The 16,176-nt window shown below is 50.2% G+C and overlaps 2 protein-coding genes across 2 annotated transcripts; both read right to left on the minus strand.

The window, feature by feature from the left end:
* Positions 1 to 491: 491 nt before the first annotated feature.
* RBM11 (RNA binding motif protein 11) lies at positions 492 to 5,402 on the minus strand. The gene is made up of 5 exons (XM_085570648.1): positions 5,199 to 5,402; positions 4,122 to 4,284; positions 3,145 to 3,223; positions 2,389 to 2,482; positions 492 to 677 (listed from the first exon to the last, which is right to left on the minus strand). Exons 1-5 carry the CDS (start codon positions 5,298 to 5,300, stop codon positions 639 to 641), a joined length of 477 nt encoding a protein of 158 aa, XP_085426774.1. The 5' UTR covers positions 5,301 to 5,402; the 3' UTR covers positions 492 to 638.
* Positions 5,403 to 8,938: 3,536 nt separating this feature from the next.
* Positions 8,939 to 15,712, minus strand: LOC110480069 (ribosomal protein S4 X-linked). The gene is made up of 9 exons (XM_021547765.3): positions 15,654 to 15,712; positions 14,931 to 15,227; positions 12,972 to 13,107; positions 12,692 to 12,769; positions 12,015 to 12,195; positions 11,491 to 11,588; positions 10,291 to 10,462; positions 9,712 to 9,869; positions 8,939 to 9,112 (listed from the first exon to the last, which is right to left on the minus strand). Exons 1-9 carry the CDS (start codon positions 15,710 to 15,712, stop codon positions 9,011 to 9,013), a joined length of 1,281 nt encoding a protein of 426 aa, XP_021403440.2. The 3' UTR covers positions 8,939 to 9,010.
* Between the last annotated feature and the right edge of the window lie 464 nt (positions 15,713 to 16,176).

Genomic DNA, 16,176 nt, shown 5'->3' on the forward strand with positions numbered 1-16,176 from the left:
CACATCCAGGTGACCCTGCATTGGTGGGTGACTGGAGTGGATGATCTCCAAAGCTCCTTTCCAACCACCAACAAACTCTTCTGTGAGAATACTTCAAACCAGTGCCTTTTATTGAGGGTAAGTAAAGGTAAGGGGTTGATGTAGCTGGGCCTGTGAAATTTGCAGCTACTTAAAGGCCATTGCAAGTACAGTGGTGCCAGCCAGATCCTCCCACTTGTGGCAGACAGTGTAGAAGGGACACAAAAGCCAGACCTGGTGGTTTTGGGGGGCTCTGGTAGGGTTTTGGGGTTTGTGTGATGGGAAGGGGGACAGCACGGAGGGGGCGGGTCTGGCTGGACTCCATGACCCTCCCAACTCAGGATATTCTAATTTTCTGTGCATAACACATTTCAAAAATACTATGAATCTTGAACATTCCTTCTTTAATAAAGTTTGAAGATGAAGCAAATATAATAATTTAAAATACAGTATTAATATGTCTTTTTCTTGGGATTTGTTGGGGTTTTTTTCCCCAGTTTTGGCCACACTGTCTTTGTCTCCTTTTATTATCTTCAGTACTCATCATTGTCACAGCTTTGCCATTTTCTCTTTCTTTCATCCTGCTTGGTGCAGTTCACAGTCAGTTGGATGTGGCCAATTCAGGATAACTCTGCAGTCTTGAATTGTGCAGTTTGATTCTGACAGGGAGAAAAGGATAAGTCTGAAGGTACTGCTAATAAAGAAATTGTTAACCCATTGGGCTCTGTACTGTACACTGCTATGGCTGAACATGGTACATTTAGAGAAATAGAAATTTGAGTTGTTTACATTGTGAAGAGGAAATTTTAAAGAACTTTATTTTGCATGCATTATGACTAAGACAAAAAAAAACAACAGACTATAAAATAACAGAATGTTTGAGAATAAAGCTATTTTATGACAACTAGTATAGTTCAGAAAAGTAGACAAGTTTTTCATGGCAAAGTTAGAACAGAGACATCCTGATTTAAGGCTAAATTGGCAGCTAGTCCTCACATAAGGAAAACAAGCATCGTAATCCTTTAATTTCTTCATCTCTATTTGGTAAATATTTGTGACTGCAGTGCCTGTTGGTACTGTAAAGGCATGCACATCTGCAAGTTCTTCAAACCTGGTTTAATGAATTTTAAAGTCGATGTAGAACAAAAAATTCCAACAAGGAAAGGACATTGAAAGATTCCCAAGTGAGCAACTTGCCTGGCAACCTGCCAAGGTAAACTGAGGCAGATTTGTTGAGGCGTACTCATGATGGGATCACTTTCTGCTGAAGCTTCAACAGACTGTCATGTGAGACACACTGCAATGCATCCTCTTGGCAAGCAGGAAATGGGATGGAGCTGGTGGTGTGTGCTGGTGCACTGCCCTGGTACTGAGGAGTGGGTTCATCAGCAAGCACAGGGGGTGAGGTGTGCACCTGAGCCTTCAAACGGAGCAGAGGAGATGGGGAAATCCATACAAGCACCAGCTCTTCTCGGGGCACAGCCTGGGAGGATGGGAGGGCAGGCCCCACCCATAGACAGGGAACAGATGCTCTCCATTTTCCTGCTCAAATTGCAGCCAACAATTTGACCCAGACTGCTCCTTCTGCAGTTCCAAGGCTGGCCAGTCCCCAGCCAGACTCGGTGAGCAATGCCCACAGTTGGAAACTCACATTACAGGCTGGGTTTCTTCAGTCCTACCAGTCCACAGACTCATCAGATTCAGAAGCTTCAGGATGTGTTTGGGGAGTGGGTTTGATGAACAGATTTTCACCTGAAGAGACCAGTTTCCTTGGTTTGTGGAATATCTCAGACAGAAGAGATTAGGGTTATACTGGTCTGATGCACCAGAGTCTTGTAGAGGGGAAGTGAAGTGTGGGTTCTTGTCACCTACTGCTGTGAAAGTAAATCATGAAGGAGAGACCTAAAGAGGCATGTGAAGGTTTAGGCCAAAAACCCTCAAAATGTTGTTTCCCGAAGTTGGGCATTGATGATTGAGTTTTAGATTAGGTTTTAGCACATTTTAAACTTCTTCTGGGTATTTCTGAATTGAGAAGAACTAAGATGTTCCCTATTAGGTGAAGAAGCTGTTGCTTGCATGGTTGGAGTCCAATGAGGTCAACTTGTCCCACCATTTGGAACAGTGCAGGAAAGAGCTTTGCAGACTTCACCTTTTTTAGCTTTCTTAAGCTATATACCTTTAAGATATTCTTGCAGGAAAAAAACATAGTTTGGTTTGATAGACCCTGTCATTAGAGGATTCTGAAGTATCCTAATACTGTGTTAAAGCACATTTTGAGACCTAAAGCAAGCACTGTTTTTTGCAGAAATGCAAAATGCATTCAGCTTCATAAAAACGCTCCCAAATTTTTAACTTCTAACACAAACTCACCACCTCTTGAAAGCCAGGGTCATCATGAAGTAAACTGTTGTTCACTGGCGAAGGAGTAACAGGAAATAGAGAATTTCCAGAAAGATCTTGATTCCTACAGGAAAAACAAGCCAATGTACAAAGGCTGAACGTCCACCACATACTGCTGATCAGAGCACTGAGACTTAACTCTTGGGCTGTAATGGGAATATCCAAGAAGATAATTGAGATATTAGCAACAGGACTTACATGAAAAATAAAGATAAAAGAAATTAAATATACCCAAAGGCTTAATTAATGAACAATCCTCCTATGTGCATGCACAAAAGGGTACTAAATTTCACCATGGGAGTTCAGCTTAAATACTGAATCTGAGGTGTTCAGGCTTCCATTATAACTGTTTATAACTGTGCATTCATATGTACATGACAGCTGCTTGTGCTTATATACACAAAAAATGCAGTTAAAAAAAAGACTTGTCAGATTTTGTTCCCCAGTGACTGAAAACATTGCCCCTGGTTAGTACAAAACCCAGGGTTCTCATTATCCTGAATATTGCAGAAACAAATAAAGTATGGGAAATTGAAACTAAATAATCATCTGGCAAGCTAAACAACCAAACATTGAAATTAACTGCCAGCCCTCAGTAAGGATGCAATAACAAGATGCTGTTTTGATGAAAAACCTCAAGATTGCTCTATTACATCAACTCACTTTCTTTATACAATTTTTTAAAAATTATAATGATAAGGTTCATTCACAGGTGATCCTTTTTACCTGTCTGCAGGAGACTCTAAGTCAATATGGTGTTCAAAATCATTTGTGCAACTGTCTAATTCTGGTGAGTGAGAACTCCCTGGAAATAAGACAAGAGCATAATGACTATTCAGTTATGACAATTCCATTAACCAGTTAAAAACCACAGAAAGTGTTTTGTGTCATCTGTAGTCTGCTAGTAGATCTAAGGTAGTATACAAAGGTATGGTGCCATTTTATGGCAGATAATCAATAGCATCATCTTACAGCTTGAAAATGTTCATTTCTCATTTATTCACTTACAGAAGCATGAATCAGGGCTGTTGAAGTAATTAAGAACAATATCATCACCCCATTACAGACACAGGAGATGCTTCTGGTTTTAGGAACCACAGATATTCTGCTTAAACCCAGCAACTGCTCTGCAGAGCCTTTGAAAGAAGCAGTGGCACAGAAGGAACATGAGTCCTTAATGTCTGGGTTGCAAACGATGCCTGATTGTTGACTTGCTCCAAGGGTTAGTTCCATATACAGAAAATTAAGAATATATTCTTTGAACTACAGTCTCTTCCATTTAAAACAAAAGCACTGATAACTCTGTGGCTTTAGTATAAAAATTATCCAAGAGCTCAATAGTGGCTGGCCATACTGAATAGATTTTTTCTGTCAGACTGCAAGGTAAAGTTACACCCCAATTCCTAAATGTAATCTGACATGAAAACGTGGATTGCTGCTTTTCCATACAGCAGTGTCTGACACAGCTTGCAAGTTATGATGTTCTGAACCAATCTATTGTATTCTCTTAGTAAACAAAAAATTACAAGAATTGAATCCTTCCCCATGCAAAAGCCACAGGAAATCTTTGTTTCTTAAAAAAAAAAATTAGTTTTTCCAACAACAAATTGTTATCTTTGTAAAAGGCTTTAGGATTCAAAACTGTTCTTAAAAAAGTTTAAATATTTACACTTAAACTTTACCATTGGGACTATAAAACATACCCTTCCAATACTGCACAGTAATTGGCCTCCCATACAAATGGATTCCGTCCAGCAGAGCTTTTGCATAAGGCACAGATACTTTGTGTTTAAAGCAGACATATCCAAAAGACTCAGGTCTTCCTTCTTTGTCCTCACAAATCATCACTTTGGTTAATGGTCCAGCCTGAAAGAAATGTCTATTCTTTAGCAGAAACTTCATGTGTTTTGAATATTTAATTATTTCTCTTCAGCCATAGTCAGAAACTGTAAGTTTCTTACTTGGAAAATGTCTCTCCACATTCCCAAAGCTCAAATTCTGAGCCTTCTACAAACAAAAATCAGCTCCAGAAATGTTAAAAGGGAACCAAGCATCAACTCGTGTTCAATCTTTCATAACCAGAATTTTTATTATTTTTAGAATACCATACCATAATAATCAGCTTCTCGAAGGGGAAGACTAATTTACTGACTCTATAGTAAAAGCTCCTTCCAGTACATAAATAAAAATATTAATAGTTTAGGAGGAGCAGTAGATACTTGCTCATCATTTGATGGAAGGAAGAGCTAGAGGGTGCATGTTCAGGACTCTGCCACAGCAGGAATATTGAACTGGATATTTTCAAAGAGAGGGCAAGAGAAGCACAGGCTGTTACAACAAAAGGGAATGAAAACAAGCTAAAACGAGGGGAAAAGACAAGTTACTGGGATGACCTAAAGACCCAGATAAAAGCCGGCACTTGGATGGCTGCTGAATATTATGCAGAAGAATTATGTAAAAGTGTGTTCTAAGACCATCTTTATCACTTTTACATTTTGTCTTGTACTACTCATGTCCTCTAGGAAGATGAATTTCTTCAGCTCACGTTTGCAGTTTATAGTTATACAGCAGACTGCTGATTAATGTTGAAAACAGGAATTCAGCTCGGGCTTCAAACAGGTCCAGCTACCGTGTGTTTCTACAGTGTGAAAGGTCGGGGATTGAAGGAGACAACTGCAGAGCAGGCGGTCTGGCTTTCCTAACTGAACATCCCACCGGTCGAACTTTTCTTCTCGAGCATGAGAACAGCATCTCGATGTATAAGAGCACCCATCTGCTACCTGCAGGAAGAGCTCGTAGAGGATCTCCTCCCTGACCCGCCTCTCCAAGTTCCCCACCAGCAGGGTCTGCTCCGCCGCCAAGGAGCGCCCCAGCGACGCCATGGAGCCGGCGGAGCCTGCGGGAACCTGCGGGAACCTGCGGGAACTGCGGGAACCTGCGGGATCCCTGCGGGAACTGCGGGAACCTGCGGGAACTGCGGGAACCTGCGGGATCCCTGCGGGAACTGCGGGAACCTGCGGGATCCCTGCGGGAACCTGCGGGAACTGCGGGAACTGCGGGAACCTGCGGAACTGCGGGAACCTGCGGAACTGCGGGAACCTGCGGGAGTGCGAGAAGCGCGTCCCAGCTGCGCTCCAGGTGTGCGGGGCCGCGCCGGCTCCTGGCAGCACCGGAACGCGGGGAGCGGTACCGCGTCTGTTTGTGACACCACCCCCAGCAATCGCCAGGTGGGTAGTGATGATGGTAAATACCAACGTGAAGGTTTTCTCTTCTATTTTTGCCCCTGAGCAACCCTAAAAAACAATCCAGCTTCCCAGGCTAGTATTCACAAGTGTGTTCACACCATCCGCTCCCGCTATTACCATTGCAATGAGCTCTCACTGTAGAACAGGCTGCAAGCAGAGCAAGTGCTCAGCTCAGGAGCAAAGAGAGAGGTTTTTATCAGATACAAGTCCAAGAGAGGTTTTTATCAGATGCAAGTCCAAGAGAGGGTTTTATCAGATAGAAGTCCATGCCAGCCATAGAGAAAACCTATTTCTGCACTGTGCTAGCACTGGCTTTGTCGAAAATAGGTTAAAAAATGTTGTAAAATAGTTAGTAATTGTTAAACATGTACTGTTAGTTATTATATTATAAAAGGCGTTAAAAGTTTAAGCTCTTTTAAAAGTTTTAAGAAATACGGTACTGAACGTGCCGTATTACACCTAAACAAAGTGCACTACTCCCAGCGAAACGAGCCAGCCTGGACAGAACTGTAATGGGCCAATCAACCTTAAACCTTCATGCAAATGAAGGATCCAAACAGGAAACAATCCAAAGGAACAAAAAACAGGATAAAAAGGGGGCTTCTAACCCACGGAACCTATGCCACTCCACCTGGAACACCGGGGCCGGCGCTGCAGCATCCTCGACGGGAACGCTCCTGCCCAGTCCCGGGCCCCCTTGCTTTAGGCCTTTATAATAAATGCTGAAATCACTTTTAGTACCGAGAGTGTGGTCCCGTTTTTAACAGTTGGCAGGTGTATCTGTAGCAGGTGTCCTCATCCTATGTTCACTGGATATTATCCTATCCAAGCAGGCATTTTAGTACAAGCATACTTATATCAGCTATTTCACTAGGCTTAATGAACAAGAGAAATTAAAACTGTATCTTTATAACAAAGTTATTTTAACATCACACGTAAAGAATCCATTTAAATATTTGCGAAAAGCCAATATTATAATATGTATCTATAACACTTACGACCGATGCAAGCCCCAGGTGGGTGCAGTCACTGGCATCGCCTGCGGATGTTTTGGGGAAGAATGGGCACTCAGACGCTCAGTTGCGGCCTCTGTTATTACTGCAGGTACCTCGCACAAGCCCCTCCTTCTGCAGGGGCACCTGGACGGCCGCCCTGCCCTGGGGGCGGCCGGTGGACACAGGGCCAGTTTCAGGGGCGATGCTGAGCTGGGGCAGCGGCACAGGGCGATCAGGCTCGGTGGAGAGGCTCAGGGGAGCTCTGGCGGCACGGAGAGACGCTCAGCTCCCGTCCGGGGATGTGGCCGCCTCCGCCCGGGCCGGGAGCCGCGGCGGGTGGGCTGCAGCTTCTTTTTCCCCGGCATCCCGGGCGGCCCGAGGCGGCTCTACCGCGCTCGCCGAGGCTTTCTGTCATCTCACCGCCGCCGCCACCTCATCCCCCGTCTGCCGCTGCCACCGGCGGGCTCACGCCCGGCGCTCCGCCTCGCCGCTCCCGAGCGGGCGCCAGGGGCGCCCAAAGGTCGGGCGGCAGCGGCGCTCCGGCGGTACCGGCGCCGCGGCTCCGCGCTTGCACTCCGAGCGCCACCGACATCGTGCCCGCGGGACGGCAGCGGAACCGTTACCGGGAGCGGCTCCCAGGCAGCGGAGCCTTTACCGGAGCCTTCACCGGGAGCGCTCTCAGGCAGCGGAGCCTTTACCGGAGCCTTTACCGGGAGCGCTCCCAGCGCGGCCCCGCACACGCCCTGCAGTTCGGCAGCTCGGCCAGCGGGTGGCAGCAGGGAGAGCAGCCACTGCCCGGGCGGTGGCGCCGCCCGGCACGGCCCGGCCCGGCCCGGGGACAGCGCGGGTCACAGCCGGGAGCGGGGAAAGGACTCTGCGAGGCGGGAGATGGATGCACGACAAACACACAGACATACATACACCCGATCCACCGCAGTAATGCTCGGCAAACAGCTCATTTGGAATAATCCACACGAAGCAACCTAATCTGGCCGACCCACACTGGATAATCGTTTGCAATGCCCACGCCCAAACTGCAAACATTTCACCACAAATTTTCCCAATTGTTGGTTTCATTGTCATTTTTGAGTTTTTGCTAGTGTAACAATTGGGTTTTATTTTCCCAAATATTCAATTTGGCAGTTTTCTAAAGCTTTTTCACAACATAAAAACTAAGTGGTTTTTGCTTTTGGCTCTGTGCATGAACATGTGGGGATTTTCCCCACATTTCTGGCTGCTCACATCTGTGCAGCACAGGACAACCCAAGCACCAGCACCCACTGCCAGCACCATGAAAGCCCCTGGAGAGACGGGAGCACAGGTAGTGCCACAAGCATTCAGCTTTCCTGAGAGTTAACATCAGAATACAGGTGCCTGCAGACACTTCATGAGGCTCAACTACATTTCACCATGGATACCTGATGAAACCAGTTTTGGAATCTTGCACATCTGTGCCCCATCCATCTTGGAACACAGGTGCTCACAAGGCCAATGCAGGCAGGCAGAGTAGAGCAGAGCAGAGGTTGTGCTCTCAGCCTCTTCTACAGCTCCATCACTCCAGCTTCTCCACTGGCATCGCTCCACAGTGGCCATGCCTGCCTGGACCTGGTGGCCCCTGCCTGCTCACCATGCCCAAGCACAGCCTCCCTTCCCTAGTGCCTCCTGCACCCTTGCTGGCACAGCCCAGCTGTGCAGCTGCCCTTCCTGACTGGGCACTGCTCACACCAGCCCACCTTGTCCTCCAGGTCCATTCCCAAAGTCACCAGCCCTCAGCTCCCTGGCCCCTGCAGGCCAGGCTGGTGCTCAGTGTCCCCAGCAGCCCACTCCCCTCCTGCTCAGTCCAGGCTGTTGGCATGATCACTTGTACCCTCCAACTCCACAGAAAAGACTTGGAAGAGCAAACCCTGAGGGATCTCCCCAGTGCATGGCCACCAGCCACGCTTGGACACTTGTGCCAACACCCTGGAAGCCAACATAGCTGGGGCAGTCCCTCAGACCAACCTGGCACCACTGGCTAAAGGAGACCCCAGCCAGCTCTCCCCATACCCCTGCTCGTCCTGCACATCCAGGAGCATTTGTGCCAACACTTTTCCAGGGACACACAGAGCAGGTCTGAAGGCTCTCCTACCCTTCCTACTTGCCTTTCTGGAATAAGGCTGTGGTAGTTGCTCAGATTGATGGAAGTCTCCCCAGAGAAGCAGGACTTTCCAAGGAGCAGGGCCTGGCACTGGCAGCATGGCTCCCCACCCTAGCCCCAGAACGCTCCTTAGCAGTCACAGCCATGTAGTAAACAGTTTAATTAACACACTGACAGCACCACAGCCAGCCATAAAGTCCAGCCTGAGCTGGCCTTTATCCGCTGCTCTGCTTGGCCGCCAGTCTCTTGTCCCGCTCTTCAGCAATGGTCAGGCGGATGCCCTTCCCACGGGGCAAGGAGATCCATGGCTTGTTGCCCTGCAGCAATAGAGAAGAGACCACATCAGGAAACCCAGACAGCAACACAGCTCTCCCTCCAAGGGGGAAAGCAGCAGAAGCCCACCCCTGCTCATGGTGGGTCAGGTACACATGGTGATGGCACTGGCGCAGAGAGACCCTTAGGAAAGGTGCTAAGGATGCACAGGTCTACAGCTGCCTTTCAGTCACATCCCTGAAGAATGTGCTTCAAGCCAAAACCAAAACACCTCCTGCCCCTCCATAAACCGCACAAAGAGCCCGTCAGGGATGGCAAAACAGCAGATGCTTTGTGGGGGGCACTCAGAGTCATAGCAGCTGCTCAGATCACACCAAGTCTGAGCACCACTCAGGCCCCAGCTCTCAGGGATGCCTCTTGAAAATATAGTCATTCCTAAAGTTGCAAATGCTTCTTCCCCTTCCAAGAGCAGGGAAAAATACAGGGAGCTGAATCAGAAGTGAGACTAGCACTGAAGCTCCACTGTGTGGGAAGACAGCTGCCCAAGGAAACACCAAGGCTCTCTGCCTCAGTCGGCAGCCCCTCACAAGAGGAGAGAGCCCCTCACAAGAGACAACCCCCACCTGGTGTCCCCAGGCCTTACTTTGCCAATAACGAAGATGTTGGACAGCCTGGTGGCAAAGCTGTTGCCGTTGGCGTCCTTCACATGAACCACGTCAAACGAGCCGGGGTGCCTCTCCCGGTTGGTGATCACCCCAATACGGCCCAAGTTGGCACCGCCGGTCACCATGCACAGGTTACCTGAGGAAGGGAACACAGGTGTGACAAGGGCTGGCACCACATGCTGTGAAGTCCTTCCACTTGGGCTCTCTGCCCATACCAAACATTCCCATCCCACCATGCTAGCACTGCTCACATCTCTGTGACTGAAACTGTCTCTCCCCACCAAGAGCCAAGCTGAAGCACCTCCCCACCAGCTTTCTGCTTCTACCTGGTGCCTCAGGACTGCCAAGTCCCTGCCAAATGCTTCCCACTGCCAGGACACAGGAAGAATCCCCAGTTCCAGCTCCAGGTGGAGCTGGACATGCTGCTGGGAAACAAACCCCTTCACAAGGCTGACACCACTGCCTCTGCTCCAGTGCAAATATGCCTAGCATTTAACTTCCAGACTGCTCTCCACCGTGGGGAAGGGTACAGTGCTTTAATGGGATGCAAGACCTACCTGTGTCAAACTTGATGAAGTCTGTGATCTTGCCTGTCTCCAGGTCAATCTGGACCGTGTCATTCACCTTGATGAGGGGGTCTGGATAGCGGATAGTGCGGGCATCATGAGTGACCAAGTGAGGGATTCCTTTGGTGCCCACAAAGATCTTCCTCACCTTGCACAGCTTGTACTGCAAACAAAATCCAACACCTCTAAGCTGAGGCAGCGAACAATACCATGGACTAGGCAACCCTTGTATTCCAAAGAGCCACCAGCCAGCAGAGCACCCAGACACTCAGGGCTTGCAACATGAGCCCACAGAGTGACTTATCCTGCTCCCTGCCTCAGTACCTACTTTTGAGCAGCTGCCATGCAGCTCTGCTACAGCCCCACCCAAAAACACCTTTGCTGTTGGGAGCAGCAGCCCACCTTGAGCTTCAGCCTCCCCACAAAACATTGGCTGCTCTTTCACAGAAAGTCTTTACCAGGACAATGCCCTTATGTTTTCCCAAAGCCCATGACACACAGCAGAGACAGAAGCTGCATTTCTCCAGGACCAGACAGATCTGTCCCCTTCAGAGCACCGATTTCCCTCCTGCCTACCACCCTAACTCCCTCATAGCCTCTCTGGACCTCACAGATCAACACATAGCCATCAGAGAAGCCCATTACAAGGAGAACCACAGCAAAGTTGGCTCCAGCACAGCCAGCTCTGCCATCTACAGAGCTGCATGCCTGCACAGCCTGCCTTAAAGAAAGATGCAAACCAGAGTGCAGCCCTGCAGCTGAGGTATGCCATGCCTGGGTTAAGGGAATGCATGAGGAAGTTGCACCCCAGCATCCAAGGTGAGCATGCAGTTTTGTTGTTCTGAGAAGAAGTTCAAGGCCACAGACACTTCCATGTTTCTAGTCACTGTTAGCTGGCAAAGCCAAGACTCTCCTCCACCCCAAAACTCACTGATCCAGCCCATGCCAACAGCATCATCTCCAGCACCAGACAATGCTCTTACAGACATCTGTGAACTACTTCTTTGTAACAAAGAGATCTCCCCCAGACACAGGCTTCACCACAACCCTGAGCACTTCAATCTCAAGTGCAGCATGGCCTCAACTGTCAGGGAACAGAAACATCAGCTCTCATTCAGGAGATACCAAGAGGAAGCATTGCCCCAACCAACCCAACCAGGCCCACCCTTACACCACATCAAAGCTCCTCACCTTGGCCTCCTCAGGAGTGATGCGGTGAACAGCAAACCGGCCCTTGGTATCATACACCAGGCGGAAATGCTCACCTGTCTTCTCAATGCTGATCACATCTGATTGCAGCCAGGGAAACAGAACAGCAGCTGTTATCAGCTCATTACCCAGGACCCCAACTTGGGATCAAGCTCACATTTAAAAAGAAACTGCTGAAAAACATTTAGGGTGTGATTGATGAGGTTGGGATCTACCCTTGAGCATAGGCTCGCATCTTTTGCAGTGACAGACTGCAAATTAGCAAAAACTGCTGAAGGCTGGAATCTGAATAGCAATGTACCCAGGTCAAGCAGGCACTTACAGGTTACAAGTCTCTGACTATGGTATTCACTGCAGTGCACAATCCCAAACTTAGTAACTCCTTATACATATCTTTTCTTTAACTCCAGCAGGGAAACCTTGCCCCTCAAATAATGCCAGCCCCACAAAACACTCCCCTGGCAATGTAGAAGAGCTGCCTAAGGAATCGCCCCAACCCTACTCACCCATGAAGCCCGCAGGGTAGGTGATGTCGGTGCGGACTTTGCCATCTATTTTGATGAACCTCTGCATGCAGATCTTCTTGACCTCATCTCCAGTCAGAGCATATTTCAGCCGGTTCCGCAGGAAGATGATGAGGGGAAGGCACTCCCTCAATTTGTGCGGGCCTGTTGATGGACGGGGAGCCTGCCGACAGAAGGTTTCTGCTGGAGGCTTCCACCCCAGAGAAAGGAACCAAGGCGCCAACAGCTCCCGCAAGAGCACGGAAGGGCAGCAGCACTACTGGCAGCCGCCACACAGGCAGCGACCGGCTGAAGCTCCGTTCTTGGTATTCACAGCAGTTTCCCCCATGTCTTGCCAGCCTCACAAAAAGAGCACAACCATCCATCTCAACCCAGATGTGGAAAAGCACAATAAGCAGATTAAAAGAGAACATCCAACGACCCCATCACATCCTCTGCAAACGGGGGAACAAGAACGCTATTCAGAAAAACCCTAACGTTAAACAAACACCTCCCGCCATGTCCATCCGGCCCTGCTCACTGCTCGCCCCCGCGCAGCACCCGAACACTTCCCCGATGTGAGCGCGGCTGCCACGACCGCGGGCTCCACCTCCGACCCCAGTCTCAACCTCAAACCCAGGCCCGGCCCCAGCTTAACCCCAAGCCAGGCCCGCACTCACGAAGACGCCCGTCAGCTTGTCCAGCATCCAGTGCTTGGGTGCCGCCACGCGCTTCAGGTGCTTCTTGGGGCCGCGGGCCTGCAGGACGGGACGCGGTAAGGGAGGTGTTATGGGCGCCAGGCCCAGCCCCTCCAGCCAGCTCTCCCCCGCTCCCTCCGACCGCCATCCCCCGGTCCCCGGCTCCCTCCCGCGCTTGTCGCCCAGGGAGGGTGGCCACAGCCCGCGGGGAGAGGGGGATGGCGGCGGATGGCGGCGGGAAGCCGCGCCGCCGCGCCCTCACCATGGCTGCGCTCGGCCGAGAAAGGGCCGGCGCTTCCGGCCCGCCGCGGAAGTACACGGCACGGGGCGGCGGCGCGTGCGCCCCCTGGCGGCTCGGCGGACCCGTCCCGCGGCCGGCGCCGTGTCCGTGGGCATCGCTGGTGGCACGGGACGGCCCTGCGGTTTAGGAGAGCCGAGCCGGGGATCGCAGCGGTGCCGGGACCTCCCCCGTGCCACGGCCCCCCCGGGGTAGAGCTGGGACCCCGCGCAGCCCCCAGAGCTGAGGCCGGGCAGCTCGGGGTCAAGCGGTGCCAGCTGCCCTCTCCAGTGGCAGACGTGTCCCCGCAGCGCTCCGGAGCCCTGGGGACAGTGCCCGGCTGCCGCACCCCGCCAGGCAGCCCAGGGCTGCGGCAGCCGCACAGCCAGCCCGGCTCCACGCAGCGCCCCCGCAGCAGGCAGTGCCTGGGACACAGGTCCCACTCCCCAGGACGACCTGTCACCAAAAACCTCGGGAAAAATGAAACTTTATGTTTAGATTAGACAGCAGCATTATTCACAGTGCTGGGTGCACAGGGGGAGCTCCATCTATGATCCATGCACACTTTCAAAACTTTTTACTATTTATAGACTTCAGCAAAGCAATCACTGTTTATTTGCTGTAAAATACACAGTTCTCTTCATTAATTAGTATTTTATCTTCTACTAGTTATAGATTTCTTGCTTCGCATACTCATTAGCCTACATTTTCAGTCTTGTTATTATCTGTGAAAAATGTGTTCACTCTCCTGAGAAAATTTTAAAAGTTTAATAAAGGACAATAGGAGACAAGACCATAGAGCAAAGGTTATTACCGCAGGGCGCATCTCAGCACCCTGTTTTCTTCAGGGGTACCCCTTAAATACCTTTTCCTTACATCAGCCTGTTTCATATTCATATACCGTTATGCATGGTAAACTTTTTCCCCAAACTAGTTTACATGTTCCATTTGTTTAGCATGGCTCGTTCTTGCATCCGCCTTTTTAGAGCATGTGGATTCCTTGGCTGTGGTTTTAGTCCATTCTTATCACCTCCAATTTTTGAGCCTTGGCCCACACTCTCTTCAGACAGTGAGTGCTGATAGCTGGCAGCTCTGTGCAGGTGTCCTCATCCTATGTTCATTGGATGTTATCCATCCCAATGCACAAACATAGCTATTTAACTGCTATGTCTAACCTTAATTAACAACAGAAATAAAAGCAGTATCTTTATAACAAAGTTGCTTTAATGTTACACATATAAATCCATTTTCATGTTTGCAAAAAGTCAATTATAATACGTATCTATAACATTATCCTATTATCTTTTTCCCAGATAAGACAAATTGCTGAATTGTGTTTGTTTCTTTTTATCTCTGGGTTCTGCAAAATATTCTTGCAGCCTATAAATTATGCATTCTGTGGGTCCAGTTTCAGCACTATGTCTCTGCCATGCTTAACCCAATGAAGCGTTATCAGGGTTAAATTAGCAAAACCTAAAGGTTTAAGTAATTTTCCTGACCTCTGTTCCCACCATAGTAGTTTATGACAAACTTTGCTAAGCTAAATGCTTGGCTACGGTGGAAAATTACACTGTTCATGACTGATTAAAACAATTAATCAGAAATTTAAACTAGAGAAATTACTAGGGAAGTTGTATAATTTTCAACAGGATGGGAACACCACGAGCCGAGAAGAAGCAGTGGAGCTGCGGAGCACCCACCCTCCTTCACGCAATGTTCTCCGTGGAAATGGACCAGCCGTCGGAACGGGGATCCCTGCGGATTTCACCCCAGGGCAGCTGGGGACCGTGTCCTGCCCGGCCGGGGTGAGCAGGAGCCCCCGCCCCGGCCCCGGCCCCGTCCAGCCTCAGCAGCCGGCAGGTCCCTGGGAGTGCAGCTCGTGCTGACCGACCAGAGCTCCGGCAGCTCGTCGAGGCCGAGCTCCACCAGCAGCGTGCCCAGCACCTTGGCACCGGCTGCGAGCCGGCGAGGCCGGCAGCGGCACGGAGGGGGCGGCTCCCCAAGGCCAAGCCAGCGGCCAGCCGGACCCCGTGGGGCTGCAGGGACTCCCCGAGCCGCGGTTCTGGAACTTCTGCAGGCACAGGCTGGCCCACGAGGAGGTTGGGACCGGCCTTGGGGGGCCGCAGGGACGGGGAGCAGCTGGAGTCCCCACGCCTCGGCCCCCAAAGGGTACCGGCGCAGGGTCCCACCACGAGAGGAGCTTGGTGCCCCGGGGAGGGCACTGTGAACAGCTCATCTCCACTTCCAGCAATGCACCCGGACAGGGAGGGAACCAGAACACCACCCCGGTTTACCCCGGCCCCTTGGGCATCAGACGGGCATCCCACTTGGGATGGGGGATGTGGGGATTTCCACCCAAGAGGACCTCACCTAAAAGCCACAACCCTTGACACCTGCGGGTTTTCTTATTGTTGATTTTCCCAACTGTGTTCCTGAAACAGCTCCCTCAGCCTCACAAGGGCAGGCTACCTGCTGTGGGGACAGAGCACATGGAGCCCTGAGGTGGGTCAGAGGCAGCAGATAGCCAGCTTCTCTGTTCTCTCATTCCTCACCTTTTTCCCTGGGCAGTCCCAAAGCCTGACATCTCCCCAAGGCACTGGGATCCTTTGCTAGGGCATTGGCAGCACCAGCCTCCTGCCAGTGGTGACCACACAAGACTGGTCTCACCACAGCACACCACACCAGGTGCAGGGGTACATGGAAGCAGGCAAGGGGTCAGGAGTCATGGGAGCACATCCTGCTGACCTGTCTCCACACCAGATTTCCTGTTGTTTCAATCAGTAGTGAAAAACAACTGAGCAAAAAACAAAGCCAAGGCCAGGCTGGGAACCCTTTGTCTTGCTGTTTCCTCCAGTATAATCTAATTAAAGCCACAGGAAATATGCTTTCCTACACTGACTGGACATCATTAAAAAATCCAGAACAACAAAAAGTCCACGGGCCAAGAGAATGAGGGGACAAGGGTGACAGAGGCCGGGCTCCATGGCTCCTGGCACTGGGAGAGATCTGCTCCAGATACCTGTATACCTGTTCCCTTGCTGAGACACCTCATGGCAGCTCTCATGGGGCATTCATCCAAGATCTCCCAGGATAGGAGCTGCCACAATGCCCTGCATTGCCATTGACATTATTGAAAGGCTCTCCAAGGTCTGGTCCCTCTGTGCAGGATTTTAGGAGCTCACAAATGGCT

Source organism: Lonchura striata, chromosome 4A (genome assembly GCF_050655825.1).
Source record: "Lonchura striata isolate lonStrDom1 chromosome 4A, ASM5065582v1, whole genome shotgun sequence".
In the NCBI taxonomy this organism is placed as follows: domain Eukaryota; kingdom Metazoa; phylum Chordata; class Aves; order Passeriformes; family Estrildidae; genus Lonchura; species Lonchura striata.

Bases quoted from the DNA above. Each gene is read 5' to 3' on its own strand.
- LOC110480069 (XM_021547765.3), bottom strand. From the start codon at position 15,712: ATGACTCCTGACCCCTTGCCTGCTTCCATGTACCCCTGCACCTGGTGT. The intron at 12,770-12,971 runs GTGAGGGCGCGG...CCCGTCCTGCAG, and splicing joins CTCGGCCGAGCGCAGCCATG to GCCCGCGGCCCCAAGAAGCA. The intron at 9,870-10,290 runs GTAGGTCTTGCA...TCCCTTCCTCAG, and splicing joins CTTCATCAAGTTTGACACAG to GTAACCTGTGCATGGTGACC.
- RBM11 (XM_085570648.1), bottom strand. From the start codon at position 5,300: ATGGCGTCGCTGGGGCGCTCCTTGGCGGCGGAGCAGACCCTGCTGGTG. The intron at 4,285-5,198 runs GTAGCAGATGGG...CATTTCTTTCAG, and splicing joins TCTACGAGCTCTTCCTGCAG to GCTGGACCATTAACCAAAGT. The intron at 3,224-4,121 runs GTATGTTTTATA...TCTTATTTCCAG, and splicing joins TACTGTGCAGTATTGGAAGG to GGAGTTCTCACTCACCAGAA.